At 33.2% G+C, this 21,707-nt stretch overlaps 1 protein-coding gene across 2 annotated transcripts; it reads left to right on the top strand.

Moving 5' to 3' along the window:
• Positions 1–1,731: 1,731 nt before the first annotated feature.
• On the top strand, positions 1,732–20,856 carry LOC106758562. Of its 2 annotated transcripts, none has more exons than XM_022780084.1 (18): positions 1,732–2,200; positions 3,329–3,408; positions 4,016–4,066; positions 5,410–5,937; positions 6,077–6,334; positions 6,948–7,013; positions 8,418–8,565; positions 9,393–9,458; positions 9,548–9,829; positions 11,085–11,195; positions 12,557–12,745; positions 14,248–14,523; positions 15,826–16,449; positions 17,489–17,991; positions 18,090–18,150; positions 18,315–18,383; positions 19,617–20,167; positions 20,336–20,856. In XM_022780084.1, exons 1-17 carry the CDS (start codon positions 2,036–2,038, stop codon positions 19,701–19,703), a joined length of 3,564 nt encoding a protein of 1,187 aa, XP_022635805.1. In that variant the 5' UTR covers positions 1,732–2,035; the 3' UTR covers positions 19,704–20,167; positions 20,336–20,856. The 2 variants fall into 2 exon arrangements, with proteins under 2 accessions (XP_022635805.1, XP_014496967.1); XM_014641481.2 differs by having other exon boundaries at positions 1,733–2,200; positions 8,418–8,597; positions 9,407–9,458.
• The last annotated feature ends 851 nt before the right edge of the window (positions 20,857–21,707 follow it).

Below are 21,707 nucleotides of genomic sequence, written 5' to 3'. Positions count from 1 at the left end.
CTTACTACGAGGTGAAAATTTCAGTAATTTTGAAACATTTTAAATGGTAAAAACTGTAGATATTTTGGAACTGACTTGCACATTATCGTTTTTAAAGTTGTTTTCTATTTTTACGTAATTGTATGTCATTTTAGAAAAAGATATGAATGAAATTATCTTCAATCTTTTAATGACAGAAATTGCAAGTTCCAAAATAAATAATACATTAAATATATGACATGTAAATATGGACACATATTATTAACATTCTGAATTTTTAGTATTAGATATTTTTGCTTCCAACTATTGAACCTTACTTTAAAATAAGTGAACTGTTTTTGTCAAAATATACCGACAACCTATTTAAATAGATAAATATAAGTAGATAGATATAAGTGAACAGTACCAAAATAATACAGTGAATCATGTTATGGTATATTTTGAATCTTATACATTGTAATAATTTTGATTTATATATAAAACAAATTTTTATAAGTATGACTTAAATGAAATTAACTATCCATTTAATATTAAGTTTTTTTTCTAAAAGTAATCAAATAAAAAAATCAAGAATGTAATATTAAATAAAAGTTATATCACTCAATAAAAATAGAGTAAGCCTTCTTTTCTCTGGCAACCATGATGGAAGACAGTGGTGGCACCAGTTAGTAATTGCGGTGGTGCAGAAAGCAATAGCCAAACCCTAATACGTAAGTCCAATAGGTCAGTTATGTTCAATGTGTAACTGCAACGCTTATTGTGATGTTTGGTGTACTTTAATAATACATCCAACTTTTTACTTCTTTAGCATTCTTCATTTAAGATATTTATGGACCCAAATAAATTGAAATATTTCAAATTTAATATTTGTCATGCTTCTATTACTGTTTCTGTGAACAGAAAAATGAATTCTTAAAATCTTATTAGTTACATTTAATGAATTTTAATTTTATCTATACATGTCAAATCTTGAGTGAATTATAAATGCCATTTATTAGACTTTAAATTAAGTTGAGATATTTCGTACTTGAAACCTATAGATTTTTTTTTCTAAATTGCAAAGGTTAAAGAGTATTAAATATTTTTAATTAATTAAAACTTAAACACCAGTTATAAAAAATAGTTAACTAATAAATGAAACACGTAACCATCATTTCCTTTTCATAATAATTAGTTAAATCGACACGAGTCTTAATAATTTCAAAACAGTTTGGAAAATTTAATATAAATTACTAATAAATTTAATGTCATTAATAAAACTAATTAACCTTTTAACTTCTAATTAATCAAGTTAATGTAAGAACAAAGAGAGTACAGTACTGACAACAAAGTTTTTGTTGTTAAATTACTAATTTTCTAGTTCCAAGCTGACAAAATGATTTTAAAATAATTTTTATTTATATAAAATGATTAAACCGTCTGAATAAAATCACTAGTATGCCTATTTTTCTTAAATTTTCATTCAATTTCTATATTTTCTCAAATTGCATTTTAAAATTTAATTGATACTTCTATTTAAAAGTATTTTAATTTAAATATAAGAAAATTTGCTTTAATTAAGGATTTCTTAGTTTGTGTATACGAGCTTTAAATAACTAAAACTATGAAAATGAAGGTGGCACTGTAGGAGAGAAAATAAAAACCCTAGAAGGAAGAGAGATTTGAAATTGAAACGGAACTTACAGAAAATAATAGAGAAAAAAAAAGATTTATTTAATAATAATATATATAGAGAGAGAGTGTTTAGCGCATGCCAGCTCAGTCACAAGTGTTGTGTTCATAAAACTACGGCGCTACGTACAGCTAATACAACACTCGCGAAAATTAAGAATTTTATTTTATTTTCCCCTTTTTTTTTTCTTTCTCAAATCTCAAAACCGAAACGCACTCACTAAAACAACACCACGACGAAGACGCACTTGTGCAATCTCTCCTTCGTTTATTCTCCGATTCGAGAATCGTTCAATCGAAATCAAATGTGCAATTCTTTGGCAAGGCGCTTCCAGATTCGTCTCCGCTGACGCTGATTCCGAATCCAATCAAGCCGAATCCGATAATGTCTTCCAGCTTCAGTCCCTCGCGTCCGCCGCAGCAGTTAATCGGGGTTTCGCGCCTGAGATCCTCCGGTGTTAAGAAGCTGCCGGAACCCTTGCGGCGAGCAGTAGCCGATTGCCTCTCCTCTACACTCTCTCCCTCTAACGAACCTTCAAGAACTCTTCAGGTCTCTCTCTCTTCTTCATTTACGCTTCGTGATTCGTGTTGTACTGGATGTGGAAAATGAATTTCGCACAACATCGTTGCTGGAAATTATTTTTTATTATAAATTATTATTTTTGAAAAAATTGGACGTTAGTTACCATTTTTTTTTTACTTCTGTTATTATGTAAAAATAGGAAGTTATTTATCCTCGCGGTTGGGGAAGAAAGTGGGATCGTGTAGGCTTTTTTTTACGTACTCAGCTGAATACGAATCTTGTTACTGAGCTGGAGGAAGGGTAATTTGGTCAATGTTGTGTGGCTGGTTTTAGGTTAACTTGTGGGAAGGGGTATTACTTCTGTACACACTCTTTCTTACTGCGCATGCTACCTATTTAGCATACAAGGTTTCTACTTATATTTATGTTCTTTTGGGTAGATAGGAGGAAAAATAAAAGAAAGTAAAATGAGTTAAACTTCTTTCAGTTAAAATTACGCATTAGTTAAAGTAAGTTACTTGATAAGCTAAATTAGTGACCTATTATCCCCTTTGTTAATTCTTTTATCTTCTTGTTAAGAATTTAATATTTTCTTTGCATTAATTATATAATCAGTATTCAGTAATTGTTTGAGAAGTCTTCTTGGTCTGCCATACCAACCTTGATAGGCACCACGGCAACTCCCTGTTCGAAGTTCTGGAAATTAGTCAACTACTACTGCCGTCTTTAATTTTTAAAGTGTAGGCTCTTAAGGGTGGAAGTATGGTTTTCTTAATCAGTGTGATCATTGCGTATTTATCAACGTGATATTTGAAGTCTTTCCTTAAATTTGTTGTTTGTCTGCTAATGATTTTAGATGATTGAGTAATGTTGTGCATGTGTGCGAGAAGTTTTTAAAGTACTCTGTGTGGACCAGGTTCCTATTATTTGTACATTTAGGGTGATTAGCCAAGCACCGGGTTCCTATTATTGGGGTTCCTCACCAACTTCAACATAATGTTGTTTCTTAAAATCTTACCAGATTTTGTTGCCATGCATAACTTACTAAATTCCATTTGACTGCAAATTATCGTACCATTGTATTTGATATACAGTAACCAAATTCTAAACTTTACCAATTTATTTTTATTTTATAGCTTAAATATATGATTTCAGGACTATCTGAAGGCCCCTGCAGCCACAGACTTGGCTTATAATGCAATTCTGGAACATACTATTGCTGAGAGGGAGCGCAGGTAATTGTTACATTTATTTATCCCATGAGGTAGTTGGTGATGCTTTCCAGATTTATTAAAAACATATTTCTATAAATGTCTTGCTATGTACTTAGTATAATGTCATGCACGAAGTGAACTAATTTTTTGGATGAAAGGTGGAGTACATCCTTATAATTTCTATTTTGTAGTACCTGAGTATTTTTTTTTTCTTGGTTAAGAAGGTAATGCACGCTCACGCACACATACACACACATACACACACACACACACACATATATATATATATATATATATATATATATATAGATATATAGATATATATGTATATAAAGGATTTCCCTTCTCTTGTCTACTTGTCGTTTTGTTCTGCTATTGGGCCTAATTTTCCTTTCAATTCATCTAAGATCTAGTTCCTTTTTGTTATGAATTTATTAGTGTTTCCCACAGTTGAACTATTGTATTTGACTTTGTGCTAGAATTTTGCTTAGCCAAGCTGATTATACTGTTGCTTATTGTGTACTTCCGTCAATTAGGAACCTCAAATATTGTTTGTATTTCCTTTTGGCCCTTTTCTGTTAGACCATTTCAAATTCCAGCAGTTTCTAACTTTGATATTTTCCGTCAGTCCTGCCGTAGTCACGAGGTGTGTGGCACTTCTGAAGCGGTATCTCCTAAGGTATGTTTTCAGTTACTTAAATAAGTCAAAACTCAACTGTTTACCAGATTTCTATTTTCGGGACATTATCTATTACTCTAGTCTAGTGTCTTCCATCCTCATTTCATGGACTTGCACCTCATTTTGGTACAATGTTACTTATTTCAATATATGACTTTACTTACACAATTTTATGTCAATCTTTATGTTAGATAAAATGCCAAAAAGAGTAGAGTATTGGTAGGTGTTTTAGTCAATGCCAAAAAGTGATCGGTATATTGTCTGTTTTGTATGCTTTAGGCTGAACTTGAACTTCTACTCCTAGAGTACTTTGTTGGAAGAAGTGTATTGTTTTACCAATCTTACATGCAGAACAGTGATGTAAACTCTGTTAATAAAGTCCATTTATTAAACAACAAAGATGATCATTAGTTGATAATTAAAGGTATCAACAAAAGTGTCAGAGCACAATGTTATCTTGTTTCTTTGTTACATTCTACAGTAAAATGTCTCAAATTTGGGAAAAAGTATTATTTCAAAATTTACTGTTCTGATGTGCATTAAAGTTTCGAATATAATTACAGTAAAGAACTCAGAATAATCAACTAATAGAATAATATGATAGATTCTCATGTGTCAAGATTAATATGTTCCAGCTATCTGTTTCTTAAGACATGGCAATGTCTATATCATTATTTGTTAAATTAGTGTTTGTTGGATTTTGATTATTTCAAACTCAAAAACTAGCTTTTCAGTCTGATTCTTGAAGAATTTGATTATCAGCTTTTCTCATACTCATGAAAGAAGAATAAACTAATCCAAAGGTCAAATGGTCTCTCATTTCCCAGAACGAGCTGCACTTAAATTCTATTGAAAATTAGGCAGTTAGGTTCGTTTTCCATTTTTTGTGGGATAAAAGCACAAAATTGCATTTAGGCAAATAGCTTCCTTGTCTAATTGAATATAACAAAGTACAGAAATGATGACAAAGTGCCCTCTCAGAAGAAACCAAATGTGCAGAGTCTAGGAAGAAAGAGATAGCATGCACATTTTTTGTTGGACGGGGATAGGTTAGCTTTCTGGTCCTGGAATTCATTGTTCCCTGTATTAATCATTGTCTTAGTAACAAAACTTCTCTGTTCTCAGGCAGGGGAAGAGGTTAGTGAAACTTTTTTAGGATTATGTTAATTTTCTTTGTCGTTTAAATGATCTTATATTCATTATCTGAATGCTGTTCACTTAGATTCATAGAATATCTGAAACATGCAATTTGTATCTTTCCTTATTTGTTTGCTTCTTGGACAATATACAATCTTGTTATAGTTTCTATTTGCACATTAAGTACTCACAACTTATTACTACAGATACAAACCAAGTGAGGAGACATTACTTCAGATAGATCGATTTTGTTCAACAATAATTGCTGAATGTGATATTAACCCAGCTCAGCCGTGGTCACGAGTTTTGAGTCATCAATCTGGTGTATCAATAACATCCATAAATACATCTCCTTTACCTGTATCTACCTTTGCTTCTGAGGCACTTGTAAAGTCACTAAGTTATGTTCGTTCATTAGTGTCTCAACACATTCCTAAACGGCTTTTCCAACCAGCTTCATTTGCTGGACCACCTTCATCCGGACAGTCACTGCCGTCATTGTCATCATTGCTGAGTAAATCCTTCAATTCCCAGTTAACTCCTGCAAGTATTCAAGAAACACAAAGTTCCACAAGTGTTCAAGAACAACTAGAGAAGGATTCAAGTTCTCTGTCCATTTCAAGGTTATCGAAAATTGAAAAAGCTGATGAAATGGATGAACTAGGGTTCATCGCAGGTGATGTTCTGAAATGGCGCTGGCTTGAGGAACCAATGTCATCTATAGGCGCTGAAAAGTAATAATCTGGGCTTTATACTGGTTTAGGTGTCTTGTTTGTGGCCACTGTAGCTTATATCTCCACTTTACCTTTTAATTTTCAATTATCTTCTAGTGTTTCAGAAATTAACTATGTTAATTAACATGTGTTGATGCAGTGACCGTGTCGTGAATTCTCAAGACATGACATCACATAGCTTCTTAGAAATAGGTGCAGCAGCTCTACTTGTAGGAGACATTGAATCTAAGATGAAAGGGCAGCCATGGAAATTTTTTGGAACTGATGATATGCCTTACCTGGATCAGCTATTGCAGTCTTCCCCCGTAACACCAATTACTGATTCTGATTCTGCTCGCCCCCATTTGAGAGCGATAACAGCATCCAAGCGCATAAAACCTGGCTCTCGTCAGATATGGCATGTTCTTATACGAACTTGCACTGATATTTTTCTTTCTCTACTTTATGAGTTCATGACATGCCAAATCTTTCATAATTTGTTGTTTTTAGCCAAATATTATATTAGAAAATTTGAACTATTACCTTCATAATATTTTATTTAAAAGCAGTGGTTTCTAGAATTTTAGATTAGCCTTCAAAAGACAAATGGATTGTCATGTCCTGTTGATTAATTAATTGGTTTGTGTGAGTTGTGTTGAATTAGTTTTGTCAGTTCAGGTTTTCTCTTTGTACTTTTTCTGTACTCATTCTGTTTCTTGTACCCTTGTTTTTCTCTCTTCGTTGTATATGCTTTTTAATATACACCTTTTCTGCAGTCATGCATAAGATCTTTATGCAATACTTTGGGTGGTTCTCCTTGGTTCATTATCACCATTTCAACAAGGACTGTGATGTTATGTGAATTATCATGCTAGTTGTATGGGAAAAATTATGTGATAAGTATTTGAATTGGTCTTATACAGTTTGATATTCCTTTTATCCACAAAATGTGTAAAAGATATGTTTTTTTTCTTTTTCACCAATGCTTTTCATGATTTGATTTGTTGTTCTGAACACTTCCATTTCTACAGGGAGGATTTTCCTGTGATTACTTTCCGTCCAAGAACTCGACAGCTTTTCCAGTATCGTCATTACAGGTTTAGATCATTTGACTCTGGAGAATATTCAGAGGAATTGGACAACAAATGTTTGAGCCTGATTTTACCATATCTGAATATGCATGCCATAAAATAAATTTTAACCTGGTCTTTCGTTGCAAGGGAAAATGCTATCATTGCTTTCCAATTTAGATTCGGAAAAATGTAATTATTTAATATGTCACTTCTTTCAAAGTAATTATTACTTCATCCTAAAGCTTCTTAAGTTTCCTTAAGTCGAATATTTACATTAGTATGTATGATTTGTACTTGTTTTTTGAGCTCTATTAGTTTTGGTGCCATTATTGATGATTTACACTTTAAATTTCTTATTGTCTATAAGTTTACACACTCTGACGACAGAATTGAAGGGAAAACTGTCAGGCATAGTTAGAGCTGTTAAGTAAATAAGTGGGGGGGAGATAAAGATAGAAGTAGGCATTCAGAGAATTATAAACAGTGGAAATCACTGTAGAAGAGGTAGTTTTGACTGCTTGAAAATAGACAAGGAGAATCGAGGGCAAGGAAAGATATTGTTAGCCAGGAATTTATTTGGTAAATGAAATCCCTAAAATATTGTAGTGTAGCTATTCCTTCTGCAACAGTTGCTGCACTTAACTGTTCTACTTCGGCACTGACTTTAGTGCCAAGGGCCTATTTATAACCCTTTATAGAACAACTTGCAGAGATGGATGCAGAACTAAAACGGGAGGATAGGAGAACACTGCAGATGAGGAACTTTTTTAGGAGGAGGCTCAACCCCCAATTGTCCAAGCATCTTGAGACTGATATGGTAGTGGGTTAGAGTGTGGTGGTCCAGAGATTCTATCTTGGGCAAGAAAAATGGGATTAACCCCTTTGATGGTTGTGATCCTTTTGGGTAGATTACTAGAGTGGCATGCTTTTTAAAGTGCAGCAAATTAAGCCACTGGTTTAGAATTGTGGGGAGATGATCAGCAGGGATTCTCATGGAAGTTGAATCTCTTTGTTGAGAAGAGAGAACCTGAGAAGGCCTCTGGCGAATTCCATTTATTTAGACCACAATGGAGCTACTCAATTTATATGGGAGAAAACATAATTACAGAATATTCAGAAACCCCATTTTGGGCTAATAGTATAAATGTAGAATCAATCTAATTGATTCTAATATGAACAATAACTTTATCTATAGGATTCTAACATATCTACATTCGAACACTCTTCTTTTAGTTGGAGCATATTGGCCATATACACCAAGCTTGTTACATATGTGGTTAATCCAATTACCCCTTAGTGATTTAGTGAATATATTTGCTAGTTGATCATGGAAATTGACAAAGCTAGTATTTTTTTATCATAGTCTTCTTCTTAATAGTTTATTTATGTGTTTCTACATCTCACAAAATGTTCCCTTCTGCCGACCAGTGAGCAACAACCTCTGCGATTGAACACTACTGAGGTACATGATGTTATAGCCGCAGTTTGTGCAGAGGTTTCTATCCCGAATGCCAATATTGTCAGAGCCTCAACTAGACTAAATAATAACAGCGGCAAACCATCATCGGATGTGGCTGTGAGCGTCCTTATTAAACTAGTTATTGACATGTATGTTTCAATTAACTGTTGTCTTTTTTATGTTTTATTCCTTTCTGGTTACCAACGGTTTAGTCCTGAATAATTTTTCTTAGTTTTACTGTATATTCCTGATTTCTATTATTAAAATGTTAATTTTTTGTGAGTTTCATTTTCTCATAATGGAAACTAGTATGAGTTGAATTAGTTTTTGAAGTAGAGAAGATGAGGGTTTGATATTGCAAAATTGAAGAAAAATGTTATGAAATATTTATTTTATTGAAGGTGGTCCCCATTCTGCAAGTAAAAATATATCCCAAATAGCAGCCAGAAATTCTTTCAATTTGGCTCTTATTTAATGAACGCCATGCTTAGAATCTGTTTTAGCTAGTTGTGCATGCATATAGAGAAGAAAATAGAGACAGTAAATTGTAGGTCGGCCGTGAAACAGATAACATTGGATATTCTCCACAAATCTCGTTGAAAATTTGTTGCCATTCACAGTTGAAGGAACTATTGTTCTTTTGAAAGTTTTACTGAAAGCAGGGATGGTTTTATAGAGGTGTGCAAATATATAACAATTTTTACTGGTATTTTTTGCGGTTGTCCATTTTATTAGATAACCAATTGCCAATTTACACTGATGTAAAAGCATTGTTGCGATATGGCTATGTAGTATTTCAAAACTTATATGCTTTCATGTTGGGTAGAATTATAGTGTTGAGTGCCAGATTGCTTAGTCACAGATTAATTTTCTGGCAACTATTTTATTTCATATTTCTATCGTTTTACACTTCTCTGCAAGCCAATTATGCTTAATGATCACAGATATTATTTTCCAGGTATGTTTTAAATTCTCAGACCGCTGCTCCGCTCATTCTTTCTATGCTTGAGGTGATGCATAAATAAAAGACTTTTTTTCTGTTATGCTATGCTATCTGTAATATTTTTGGGTACTAATTTATTTGAATTGCAACTTTCAGGAGATGCTTAGTTCTAATACTGCATGCAGGGTTCGTGTTTTTGATTTAATTCTAAACCTTGGGGTTCATGCACATCTCCTAGAACCTATAGTTGCTAATGATGCTTCTACTATAGAAGAAGAATATTCTCAAGAATCCTATTATGACAGTGACACTCAAGTTATGGTGCCAGGAAGCACAAAAGCAAGTTCTCAGAATAAGTCAGATTCGGGCTCTGCAATTGATAAATTTGAGTCTTGGATTTTAAATATTCTGTATGAGATACTGCTTCTTCTTGTTCAGGTATCATTGGGCAGAAAATGAAATTGTCGAACATAACCATTACTTGTTTCTAAATATATTTTTTTTTTTGGCTGGGATCATCTGTCGACTGGTGTCAATATTATCTTTGACACTTGTCACAATATACTAATTTATGTGTAAATGACATGGTGTTGACGAGTTTCTGTTGGAACTACAGTTAGGATGTGACATTTTTTTAATGGATTGAAAATATAAGAATACGAGGCAAGTTTACATCGTTTTCTTGCCATTATTGAGATTGAGAATTTTTTTTCTTTAGTTTATGTTTTAAGAGTTAGATAGCTATTCTAGATGGATTTGTTGTGATATTAGCATGTGCTAGGAAGTGCATAGAGCACCAATTGGACTATCAGGTGCTGTGTTATAGAATATTTGGTATGTTAAGAAATAAAACTTTTTCTATCAGATTTGTCAAATGTTCTAGATGATTTTTCCATCTGAACAATTAAGTTCTACTTCTGAATTCAATGATGACATTATAGTACATTCAAAGGTAGACTTTTAAAGTATGATAGATACATTCATAACCACGTGCACACAGATACACATCAAGAAACTGTTTTTGTTCAATATTGCATAGAAGTATATGTAAAAGCTTATACGATCTTGTACTCTAGTGCCTTATAATATAAATTTGGATTTGGATGCTTACATTTGTAATACTTGTAAGATGTAGGCAGAAGACATTGTACAGAGGGATCCACTGTCATGTACATGTCCCTTTAGACTACTAAATTGTCTGCATTAACGAAATATACGAGCATTTAAATTCTCTGAACGTACATGTGCAATTGGTTAGTTCTTCCATCTTGTTCACATTCTAACTAGATAATATCACCTGAAGATGTTCTAGTCAATATCTTTTAAATTTGTACAGCATAACTTGGGGGCTAACTCTTTTGAATGTGGAATAAATTAAGGGGTAATTGTTGTAGTCACTGATGGTACCTAATGCTTGATATACTTGTAAGGTAGTGGAATACTGTTGAAATAATCACCGTTTCTAATATCTAGAAAAAGATATTTTTGAGGTAGTGTTCACGTATTGGAGTGGGTTTGCATTACTGTTTCAGCTTAGGTTGATAAAGAAAACGTTTTTATCATCTATTTCATATGAATGTTCTTAAGATAATTATGTTATCTGTCTATCTGCTTTTTCCATTTTTCAAACATGATTGTTTAATCATCCTGTTCTCATAAATTATCATTTATGCTGATCGATTGCTTCATACAGTCTGAAGAAAAGGATGAATCTGTTTGGGCATCTGCTCTCAGCTGTTTGCTGTATTTTGTTTGTGATAGAGGAAAGATCTGGAGAAACCGTTTAGTAGGGCTTGACATAAGGGTGAGAAATAATTCTCTCCTCTCCTATTTGATTCTACTTTTATTTCATGGAAATTTCATTTTTATTTCATAGCACATTCTGCTGGCTAAATATTTTTCTTCTTTTATGGGAGGTTGGACAGGGTGTTAGGGGAGAGGATGCTTGCCAATTATTGAACTTTGGAATTTAATTTAGATCTATAGTCTTCTATTTAAGGGAGTGGAAGAATGGTGATGTGGAATATTTTATTAAGCAAAAAAACAAGTAAAAGATTAAGAATTAATATTTTTCAGACTAAACTAGATAAAAATAAAAATAGTGTCACAGAAGGAAGCCGAGCCTGTTTCAAACATCTTTTTAAACCAAAAGGTCATGCCACTGCTTTTAGAGCTGAAAACTAATGTTTTTTGTGGTTGTATTGCAAGGAGAGCATTTCACTAATGCTATTCTTATAAATGTCAACTTTCTTCTCTACACCTCTTCTTTGTCACCTGCCCCTTTTACTTTCATATTCTCATGCCACCTTATTTCTTTCATTCCCTTTGTTCCTTGTTATGAGCCATAGCCATCTATTGGGAACAAGTGATTGGTACTAGTTTTCTCATATTTGCTATCCCGGAATATGCGTCTTCATTGTCTCACTTTGATTTTCCCTGTCATTCACTTTTCCATTTATGGCTTCCTCACTATCTATACCCCCTTTTAAAGGGGAAACTTGTTTTTCCATTTGGTGTTCCAGCACATCTGGTATTTTTCTCAATTTTTGTCATCATCAGAACCAATCTTTTAAAGAGGAAACTTGTTTTACCATCTTCTGTTCCAGTACATCTGGTATTTCTCTCAATTTTTTTCATCACCATAACCAATTTTTGGTGTCTCGGTATCAGTCACACTATCATCTCCTTGGTAGAACAGTTGCTGTATATGTTTGTATTTTAAACCCCCAGAATGATTCTGGTAAGGTTGAACGCTTGAAAAATTTCACTGTTAAGGTTTAGGTGAACGTACCTAACTGGCATCATCTCTGTTTGTCTGGAGTTGTTGAGTAGCTTTCAACTTAATGTTATTGGATTATGTTTTAGAATTTCTATGAGGAACTAAAACTAACAAACTATAAGGTTGTAGTACTTTGGTTTCTGTAATCTAGATGTTCTTTAGTTATTCAGTACTTTTTTGTTTTCCATTAATACAGTTTTTTCCCATTTGGGCACTTCTGTGTGCAAGCTATATGGTTTTAAGCATGTCAGCCATGAAATAATTCTTAACACGGGAATTTGTAAACCCTAGGTGCTATTTGCTTACTGCTTTGTTGTGGATCGGTAATGCTCTGTATGTCATAATGATATAACCGTCTGATTTAGTTACCTCCAATCTACTGATAGGTTCTGAAGGCACTTGTAAGAATCAGCAGGGAGAACTCTTGGGCAGAATTAGTTCACTGTAAGCTTATTTCCATGTTAACCAATATGTTTTATGAAGTTCCTGAAGTTGCTGCGTCTGTACCCGGCAAACCAAAGTTTCTTGTGGATCAACTTGATCTAATCGGAGGAGTTCAATTTATTTTTATTGAGGTGTGCATATCTTTTTTCTAATTGAGTTTATTATCACTGATACCTTTCCCCCTTTTTACCAACAGTACTGCTGTGTATAATTTGTATCCATGCTGCATAAATAAGGCCCAACACGTTATCTTGTTAGTTGACCACTTAAATTAATTGTCACTCTTCAATCTGTAGAAAAACAAGTATATTATGCGTGATCTATGATGTTGATAGGACTCCTAATAAGGATGGGCCTGTTAATCAACATGAAACAATTATAGAGGGAGCAAGGCCCAAAATATGGAATGTTTACGTGAAAAGAAAGAAAATGGGATTAGGAAAAAAAAGAGAAGTTAGTTAGAGGGGGAATGACGTGTTAGGAATCTAGGGAAAGGGGAATTTTGTTATAGGGAGAGAATAGAGAGTGTGAAGGGGGATACGGAGTAGGAGGTTGTGAGTTGGTTAGGAGGAGAGTCATCCTCTGGAGGAGTGGGAGCACTCTGGTTTTTTCCTGGTGATTGTAGAGTTTTCAGCTCCATAACTTTTTTTCTGCATAATACTTGAATAATATTCCTATGATATTCAGTCTTATTGTTAGGTTTCTATCAGATGTTCATTATTGTGCAGTATTTTCACCGCATCCATTATGTTGAAATAACAAAACTAGTATTGGAAATGGTGTAGTTGCCTGCTCCAGATCATGTAATTGGTTTTTGGAGTGTGAAAGAGTATCAAAGAGTTATAAGTAAAATGATTTTGAAAAAACTAGAGATAAAGATCGTGACACACATGGCTGTTGGATCTCCAAATTTAACCTTAACGGGAGTGAGGTTGGTTGACATGATGGATTAATGGCACAGAAAGATATGTGATTGTGAAAATGCAGATGCAAGGTAATCACCACTAAAAAAATTATTGCTTAAGAAGTCTGATTTTTGGTACAACTTATAAATGATAATAGACCAAGACCTAATTTTCAGGACAAGACCTCTACGCAAAAAGAAATTATTTTCTGTTAAAATTGGTCTGTCCTGCACAAAAACTTAATGGTAAATGATTTTTCTAGAATCTGGAGCTGATGTTTCCACATCCTCTGGTGGTTGTGGGCTTCAGCCAATGACTGCAATGAGCTGGACACATTTAGTCATTGTCGTATTGCTTGATTTGGGGACTTTTAAGCTTTCATCAATTTGTCATTAGGGTTGTGATTGGTTGATCCTACGGCCTGTCTGGATACAAACTTAGAAGTGGGCATCTCAACTAGAAAAAAAAAAAAAAGAAAAAAACCTATATTTCTTGTGGAGAAGCTCCCAAAGCACTTATAGCTTGTATATAAAGAGGGCCCATATGGAATAAGACTTTTGTTATTGTGATTGATTAATGGGTCCAGTACAGATTTTTCATTTTATTTGGTCGTAAGATTCTTGTTTTTTAGTTTTGTGCAATGGAATAAAATGTTGATCAAGGTCTTATTTACAGTGTAAGTTTCAAAGTATATGATTTCTCCTTGCTTTTTGGTTTATTGCGTGCAGTATTCCCTAGCAAGCTCAAGAGAAGAGAGGAAAAATTTGTATTCAGTGCTTTTTGATTACATTCTGCATCAAATAAATGAAACATGCTTTGCTTCTGGAGTCAATGAATATAGTGATGATGAGATCCAACCTCTTGCTGCTCTACTTGCTCAAACAAATGCACCTGAGGCATTTTATATTTCTGTTAAACTTGGGGTAGAAGGCATTGGAGAGATTTTGAGAAGATCGATTGCATCAGCACTGTCCAGATATCCCAATAGTGAACGACTAAATATGGTACTTCTATATTCTTCTTTTCTTATCTCTTGTTTTGATAGTTTAAGGGTTATTCCTTTTCATGATTCTAGTGAGTGTCTCTATTCTGCTTCCCCTTGGTGGACATAATAAATCTGAATTTTTTTTAAATGTAACAACCTGCAAGATTGGTTTTTCTTGTTAACACAGAGGAAAAAGGTTTCAACTTGGATTAGTTTGTAAAGAAGGTAAGCATTTAACAATTTGGACTAGGAGAAAGCATATGAAACAGTTTGTCTAGTGCTTCTCATGGATTTGTACACAAACATTTGCAATACCTTCATCAAACAGAAACAACTTTTCTACCAGAAACACAAGATTACAAATTGTAAAAAGTAAATTTCCAGTAAATATAATTTTATTTACCCTTTTGTCTTAGACATTAAATTTATGGATTAAGTATCTTTTTAAGAACCTTGAAAAAAAATTTATGGATTAAGAACCTTGAAAAAAATTTGAATTGGTTCCTGTTTGAAACTTCAATATATTTTGGTCTCCAAACTTTAAAAAATAATGGAAATAGTCTTTTTTAATCTAATCACGTTAATTTTTTTTACGTATCAAACGTGTTTCTTAGTTAACATTAAAATGAGAATGTCTCAAATAGAATAAACAACTCAAATGTTAACATGAAATATGTTTGAAACGTAAAAAAACTTTGACGTAATTGAATTAAAAGGATTATTTTTATTCATTTTTAAAGTTTAGGAATCAAAATGTATAAAGTTTCAGATATGGACTAATTTCAATTTTGTGTAAAAATTCAGAGACTAAGAATATATTTAATCCTAACTTTATTTATATTTCCGATGACATCTTCAATATTGTGGGAGTTACTTTAATCACACTAATTATAGTCATACGCTAAATTCTTGTTCAGTTGATCGCTTAGCTCAATTAAATCTTATAATTTGAGGGAGGAATTTTTTGGTAGCCAAAATTAAAGATGTATTTGTTTTCTCCGTTAAAGGTTAAAGATAAACTATACTATTCTGTTATTCTCTTTCCTTGGTTGCAAGTGTAAATGGCTGATTTATTACTTTCACTGAGCTGCATATGCATTTAATTTACGGTTTGCTCGTTTTCATTACATAATATCAGGATTCACTGGTTTAGTTCAGTTATAGTTTGGTTTTGCATTCATTATACCCTTTATTAAAGATTATGAAGTTATTGTCACTTTTAGTTTTAATATGTTTTTTCAAATATTTGGCTTAGAATAAGTCTTATTTAATTTCTAGATATTCGTTTTGTTTATTGTTGGTTTCTTTTAAATATTTGCAGCTACTAGAAGTTGTAGCGGAAAAATTTGATGCTGTAATAAGTACATTCACTCATTTGGACAAAGAGTTCTCTCATATGAATCAGATAACCAAATCTCTCAAGTTTCTGGAGAACGTAGAAGGTGTGGTTCTGAGAAATGGCATTGGTTTGCAGGCAAAGCACTCATGGTCCACTTTACATTCTCTTCTTCATTCTGAAAGAATTTCTTATCGTCAAAATGGGTATATCTGGTTAGGTGATCTGCTTATTTCCGAAATTAATGGAGAAAGAGATGGAAATATATGGTCAAGTATCACATACTTCCAGCAGAAAATTGCTCAAGCTGGAACTCAAGATTCTTTCAATACCTCAGATGTTCCTTTGCCCATTTTACTTTTGTGTGGCCTTCTAAAGTCTAAATACAACTATATTAGATGGGGATTTTTGTATGTCCTTGAAAGGCTTCTCATGAGATGCAAATTTTTGTTAGATGAGCATGAAATGCAACAATCAAGCAGCAGAGATCAGGGTTATGGGAAGAGGGATTGGCATCTCGAGAAAGCCAATGCAGTGATTGACATAATGAGTGGAGCTTTGTCTTTGGTGTTTCAGAAAAATGAGACAGATCGCATTAATATTCTGAAAGTAATTTTCACTGAACTCGAGATACTTTTTTATAATATGCTCATATTGTAACATTACGTGTCTGTAAAAGCGTTGCAATCCACACTACAAGGTAACAGAAACCTGATCCCCCTAGGTGAAGTCAGTTGCATGGACCACTTGACTTGATACCATTAGTATTGGTCAGAGATTCTAACTCTTTGGAGATATTAACTCTGAGATCGCTTTTAATAACTTAATCAGATTGCCTCCTTGGTCTCTCATTTTTCACGAGACTAAATACAGTTACTCCCCTTATTAGTGCTTCTTCCAATAGGATTCTCTGCATGTGTGTAAACCACCTTAACTGTTATTTTTATCTTTTCCTCAATTAATGTCACACCAATATCTCTTCATATACTATCGTTTTGTATTGCATCCTTTAGTGATCCATCCTTCCTCATTTATGCTACTCCCACATTTGTCTTGTTGCTCCCTTAAAGCTTAGCATCCTCTACGATAGAATATACAAACGTCTGGCGGTATGGGTACATTTTATTGAGATTTGTAGAAAATTTGATAATTTGCAAGTAACCCCTGATGTCTTTTTTCCATCTTAACCATCCTTCTTGTATCTTGTGTATGACATTCACATTACTTGCAATCGGCACTGACTTTGAAAAATGTAGTTAACAAGTCTGCATGTTCTAATCCTATTCAAGTTTGTTTTAGGATTTGCTAAGGAACTTTTAGTCATGCCTTGTTTATCTGTAAACTACTTATGGAGCATGAATTTTTGTTATATGATCTAGAATGGTTTATTTTCTGAGTGGTGAAGATTTTTGTAGTAAATTAAATTTCTACAATTACAGACAATGTTCTAGCCGAAAAAATTGTTGATATTGTTGCAGATTTATATTTAAGAATAGTAATTTTTATAGAAATATTGTTTATGTTATTCCTTCAAACAAATTTTGGAGAATTTGTATTTTGTTTTATGTTGTGGCTTCTATTTAGGTATTGCTTGATCTATCATTTTTCATCCTATGTGCTGAACACTTTTCTCTGTTTTTCTAAACAGATGTGTGACATATTATTCTCCCAATTGTGCCTAAGAGTTCCTCCAACTGCAGCTCTGCCCTTTGGAGATGATGTTCACCATGGCAGAAATTTAAATCACGCCAATGTAAGTAAAAGGTTTGATAGAGCTAATCATGTTGTCAGGCAAGATACTTTCCACAGGGATGAACACAAGGAGGAAGCTAATAGGAGATCCACCTATCATAATAACTACCACCTGGATCATGAGACTGCATCAATGGCAGCACTTTCCCAAGGACGAGCCATTGTCCCAATGCAATTAATTGCACGTGTTCCTGCTGCCATACTATATTGGCCACTTATTCAATTGGCTGGAGCAGCAACGGATGATATTGCATTGGGTGTTGCTGTTGGAAGTAAAGGAAGAGGAAACCTGCCCGGTGCTACATCTGATATTCGGGCCACACTTCTGCTACTACTTATTGGTAAATGCACAGCAGATCCTGTTGCTTTCCAGGAGGTTGGTCAGGAACAATTCTTTAGGTGATTCCTAACTTTACTCTTTGTGAATTTGTTGGCTTTCTTACTGTATCATCTTTATACACTGACATATAAAGCATGAAATTTCTTGCATCTTGCAGGGTACTTTTGGATGACACAGATTCAAGAGTGGCATATTATTCTTCTGCTTTTCTTCTGAAGGCATGGATTTTAATTAATTTTTGATGTTAGTTCCATATATATATATATATATATATATATATATATATATATATATATATATATATATATATATATATATATATTAAATATATGTGTGTGTATGTATGTATATCATCTTTTCTAATAATTTCTCGTTGCTGCAGCGAATGATGACTGAGAAGCCAGAGAAATATCAATTCATGCTTCAGAATCTTGTTGTGAAGGCTCAACAGGTACCTCCATTTTTCATACTGAGTTGGTTCAATTCCATACTAGTAGTAAAACCGAGATTCAATTTTAATTTTACATTTGATGAGCTTTATATCCAAATTCTGTCGTTTATATAATTCTCATGATTATGTTAATGAAACCAAAAAAGAAAAAATGGTAACAATCAGGATTTCGAAGTTCCAGTTGCAGTGGAAAATTAGGCTAGAAGACAAGATATGAAACCATGCTTGTAAAAGTCGTTATATCAGAATATTAGGGTTATTCATTTATTGTTAGTCCTGCTATGCTAGTGGTCATATCGGAATGGGTTTACTTGTGCTTGTACTAGTTATTAAAATTATAATTTGTCTTTCGAAATTATTAAAATTATTATTATAACGAATTCAAAAAAAAAAATAGTGGTAATAATCTAAATCTTAATGTTACCTCGAGTATATTGGTTATTCAATATTAATATCATCCTACTTATTATTTAATGTACACATTATTACCTCAATGTATATTAAATGTGTATATTAATATAAATAATTACTAATATGTTAATTCGCTCAGAAAGTAGGTAATATACATTGAGGGTATTAATATCTCAAGTAAAATGTTATCTCAAAAAAATTGATACCATCCACATTGGTTATTTAATATATAATTTCTATATTAATAAGCTTACATGTACATGTCAATATAATATAAAAAACTCAGTTTTGTAAAATGAAAAATTGGAATGAAAAAAGACTTATTAATTTAATCATTCAGTATTTTATATGCTTGCTGCTTTTGTTTAATTTACATTTTTAACAATATTAAAACAATCAAGAAAATAATAGATTACATAAAAATAATATTAGTATTAGATATTCTACATATTAGATATTATACATTAAAGAAAAACCAGAAAGATAGAAACAAATGATTCAAATAGATACGAACCTATGTTAAGGGCGCAATAATTTTTGAGCCAAATAACTCATTTCTTTCCCTCCTGCTGGTCTCTACTTAATGTCCTATTAGAGGACACTAGATTTGTTGTTTAGTTCCTTTTTTTTCCTTTTGTTGGATTATTTCCGTACTGCACCCGCTCAAAAGTATGTGCCATGAACAAATGGTAAAAAAGGCCACTTTTGTGGGTACGAAAGATATTGCTAAGGTGAACAGAAAAAACCGTGCACTTGCAATATTTTTGGTGGATTTAATATTATGTGTTGCTTAAATTATCACATGTTGTCTTTGCAATGTAGAGTAACAATGAAAAACTGTTGGAGAATCCATATCTTCAAATGTGTGGCATACTTCAACTTGCAAATGATCTTGGGATTGACCTGTGATCTTCAAGGCATGACTTTCTGGGAGGCTATATTATACGGGGTAGGACATCTGCATTGGTTTGAGGAATTGTCGCTATTCGTTCTGAGCAAAAACTTCCTTCGTTGGATTTACTCAGATTGAAATACGTATACATATCCAGGGCATACTTAATTCTTGCAACATAAATGCGATTGATTGTCAGCATTGCAGAGTACAATTGTATCCAGAGAAAGAGAGCCAGTGGAATTGATTGAACTCTTAATATTAATTAATTACTTTGAGAAGTAATTAAGAGAACTAGGAAACATACTGCATGGCATCAATTCCTGTATCTCTTCAGTGATATCACTAGTTTGGAGTGCAATGTTGTATACTTGTATCTGCCATTATTTCAACTACTGGGGGAAGACAGAGTTCTGTTAAGGGATAAATTTGAATGTCCCTGATTTTGACTCAACTGTTGAAATTCTTGGCCTGCCACCAGGTTCGAACCCTCTCTTATTTTTTTCCTGCTTTGTTGGGATATTGACGCCTTCTTGTCTTTAGTCGAGATATTAGTACTGTGGCCTGAGTACATGTCAATACAGCAGCTAAACTCTGATATTCAAAATCTTGTGACGTGTTTTGACATGATCATTTTGTGTGCATGCAGTTGCTGGCGGCCGTACATTACTTTCCAACCAAAATGTGTGCAGAACTACATAAGATTGTCTCTTGTACAGGCCATAGATTCCCACCGAGCCTTCTTCAGTTTTTTTTTTTTTTTTTCATTCATGAAGGCTGCCTCTATGCATTCTTTTTTTACTCTGGCATACAGGACCTTTCATGGGAAAAATAGGAAGAACTCAATTTTGTGCGTTGTCAATATAATCACAGGTCCAACAAAATCCTTTGGTAGGGGCATCATGGGATGTCTACTTTTAGAGGCATCCAAGTTGCTCCCATTTTCTGTAAATATGTTATTATTTCCCCCCCCCCCCCCCTTTTGATCCAACATTTATTGCGAAAACTGTAACATTAATTGAGAAATTAATATGTACTAATGTAGATGATTTATACAGAATACCGGGCTTTGTGATGGAAATGATTGTGAAGGACAGTTTGTGATCTAACAACCCCTCATAATCCTTCATGGTTTCATTTTTTTTAATATATATTTGCAATTAACGCAAAGTTTTGGCCACTATGTAAACTTATGTTGATTCTTATTCTTATTATAAGACAGATGATTTGTATAAGATTACGTATTCCTTGCTCATTAATCTTGGTATGTGAAAGTTTTTGGTTCACAATTGCTTCTCAGTCTCAATTTCAAAGGTTTTGGTCTCTGGATCTCAGTCCCGAAGGTGGGGTTAGCTGCAAAGATACATTGACCTTCAAATTTGTGTGCGGATACAGTCATCGGTTCAGTGATAGTATTGAAATAGTTATCTGTTTATACTATTAATAATGGACCTCTACTTGAATGAACCTTTGGATAGATCTATGTCATTTTTAATCTTGGTTTAGTTGTTGTTTAGTTATAATGATTGGTTTTAGATGTTTATTATTGTATGATTGGTTACATAAATATTGTATCGAAGTGTCTTTGTCTTTGCATAGTACTTACCAGTAAGATCGGCACTTCTCCTCCTTGATAATTCTAAACTTTGTTTGGTATTTCTCAGTCTAACTTGATAATTCTAAGCTTTGTTTGATACTTCTTGACAAGGTTGATACTCCTCTGCTTGGCCTTATTTGTTATTTCTAGGTAAAATGATACTCACTGACAAGATTAGTACTTCTTGATCTTATTATTTCTCAACAAGATGGTGCTAGTGGACAGTACTAGTACTTCTCAAGAAAACAAATACTTTTTTTTTAACCTTGCTTGATATTTTTCAGCCTAGCCTGAAAAAACCAAGACTAACATGTTATTAGTTTATTAATTCATTTAATGGTTTATGAATAGTGTACACTACACTACTCTCTAGTCCCAATTGTATTACTCTTTGACTAAATATCATAAAACAAATTTAGTGTAC

Source organism: Vigna radiata, chromosome 4 (genome assembly GCF_000741045.1).
Source record: "Vigna radiata var. radiata cultivar VC1973A chromosome 4, Vradiata_ver6, whole genome shotgun sequence".
NCBI lineage: Eukaryota > Viridiplantae > Streptophyta > Magnoliopsida > Fabales > Fabaceae > Vigna > Vigna radiata.
The sequence above is the reverse complement of the archived record's forward strand: the minus strand, read 5'-3'. Positions and strand labels throughout refer to the sequence as shown.

Coding starts and splice junctions, on each gene's coding strand:
- LOC106758562 (XM_014641481.2), top strand. CDS start 2,036: ATGTCTTCCAGCTTCAGTCCCTCGCGTCCGCCGCAGCAGTTAATCGGG. Junction 9,830..11,084: donor TACTGCTTCTTCTTGTTCAG/GTATCATTGGGC, acceptor TGCTTCATACAG/TCTGAAGAAAAGGATGAATC. Junction 17,992..18,089: donor GGTCAGGAACAATTCTTTAG/GTGATTCCTAAC, acceptor TGCATCTTGCAG/GGTACTTTTGGATGACACAG.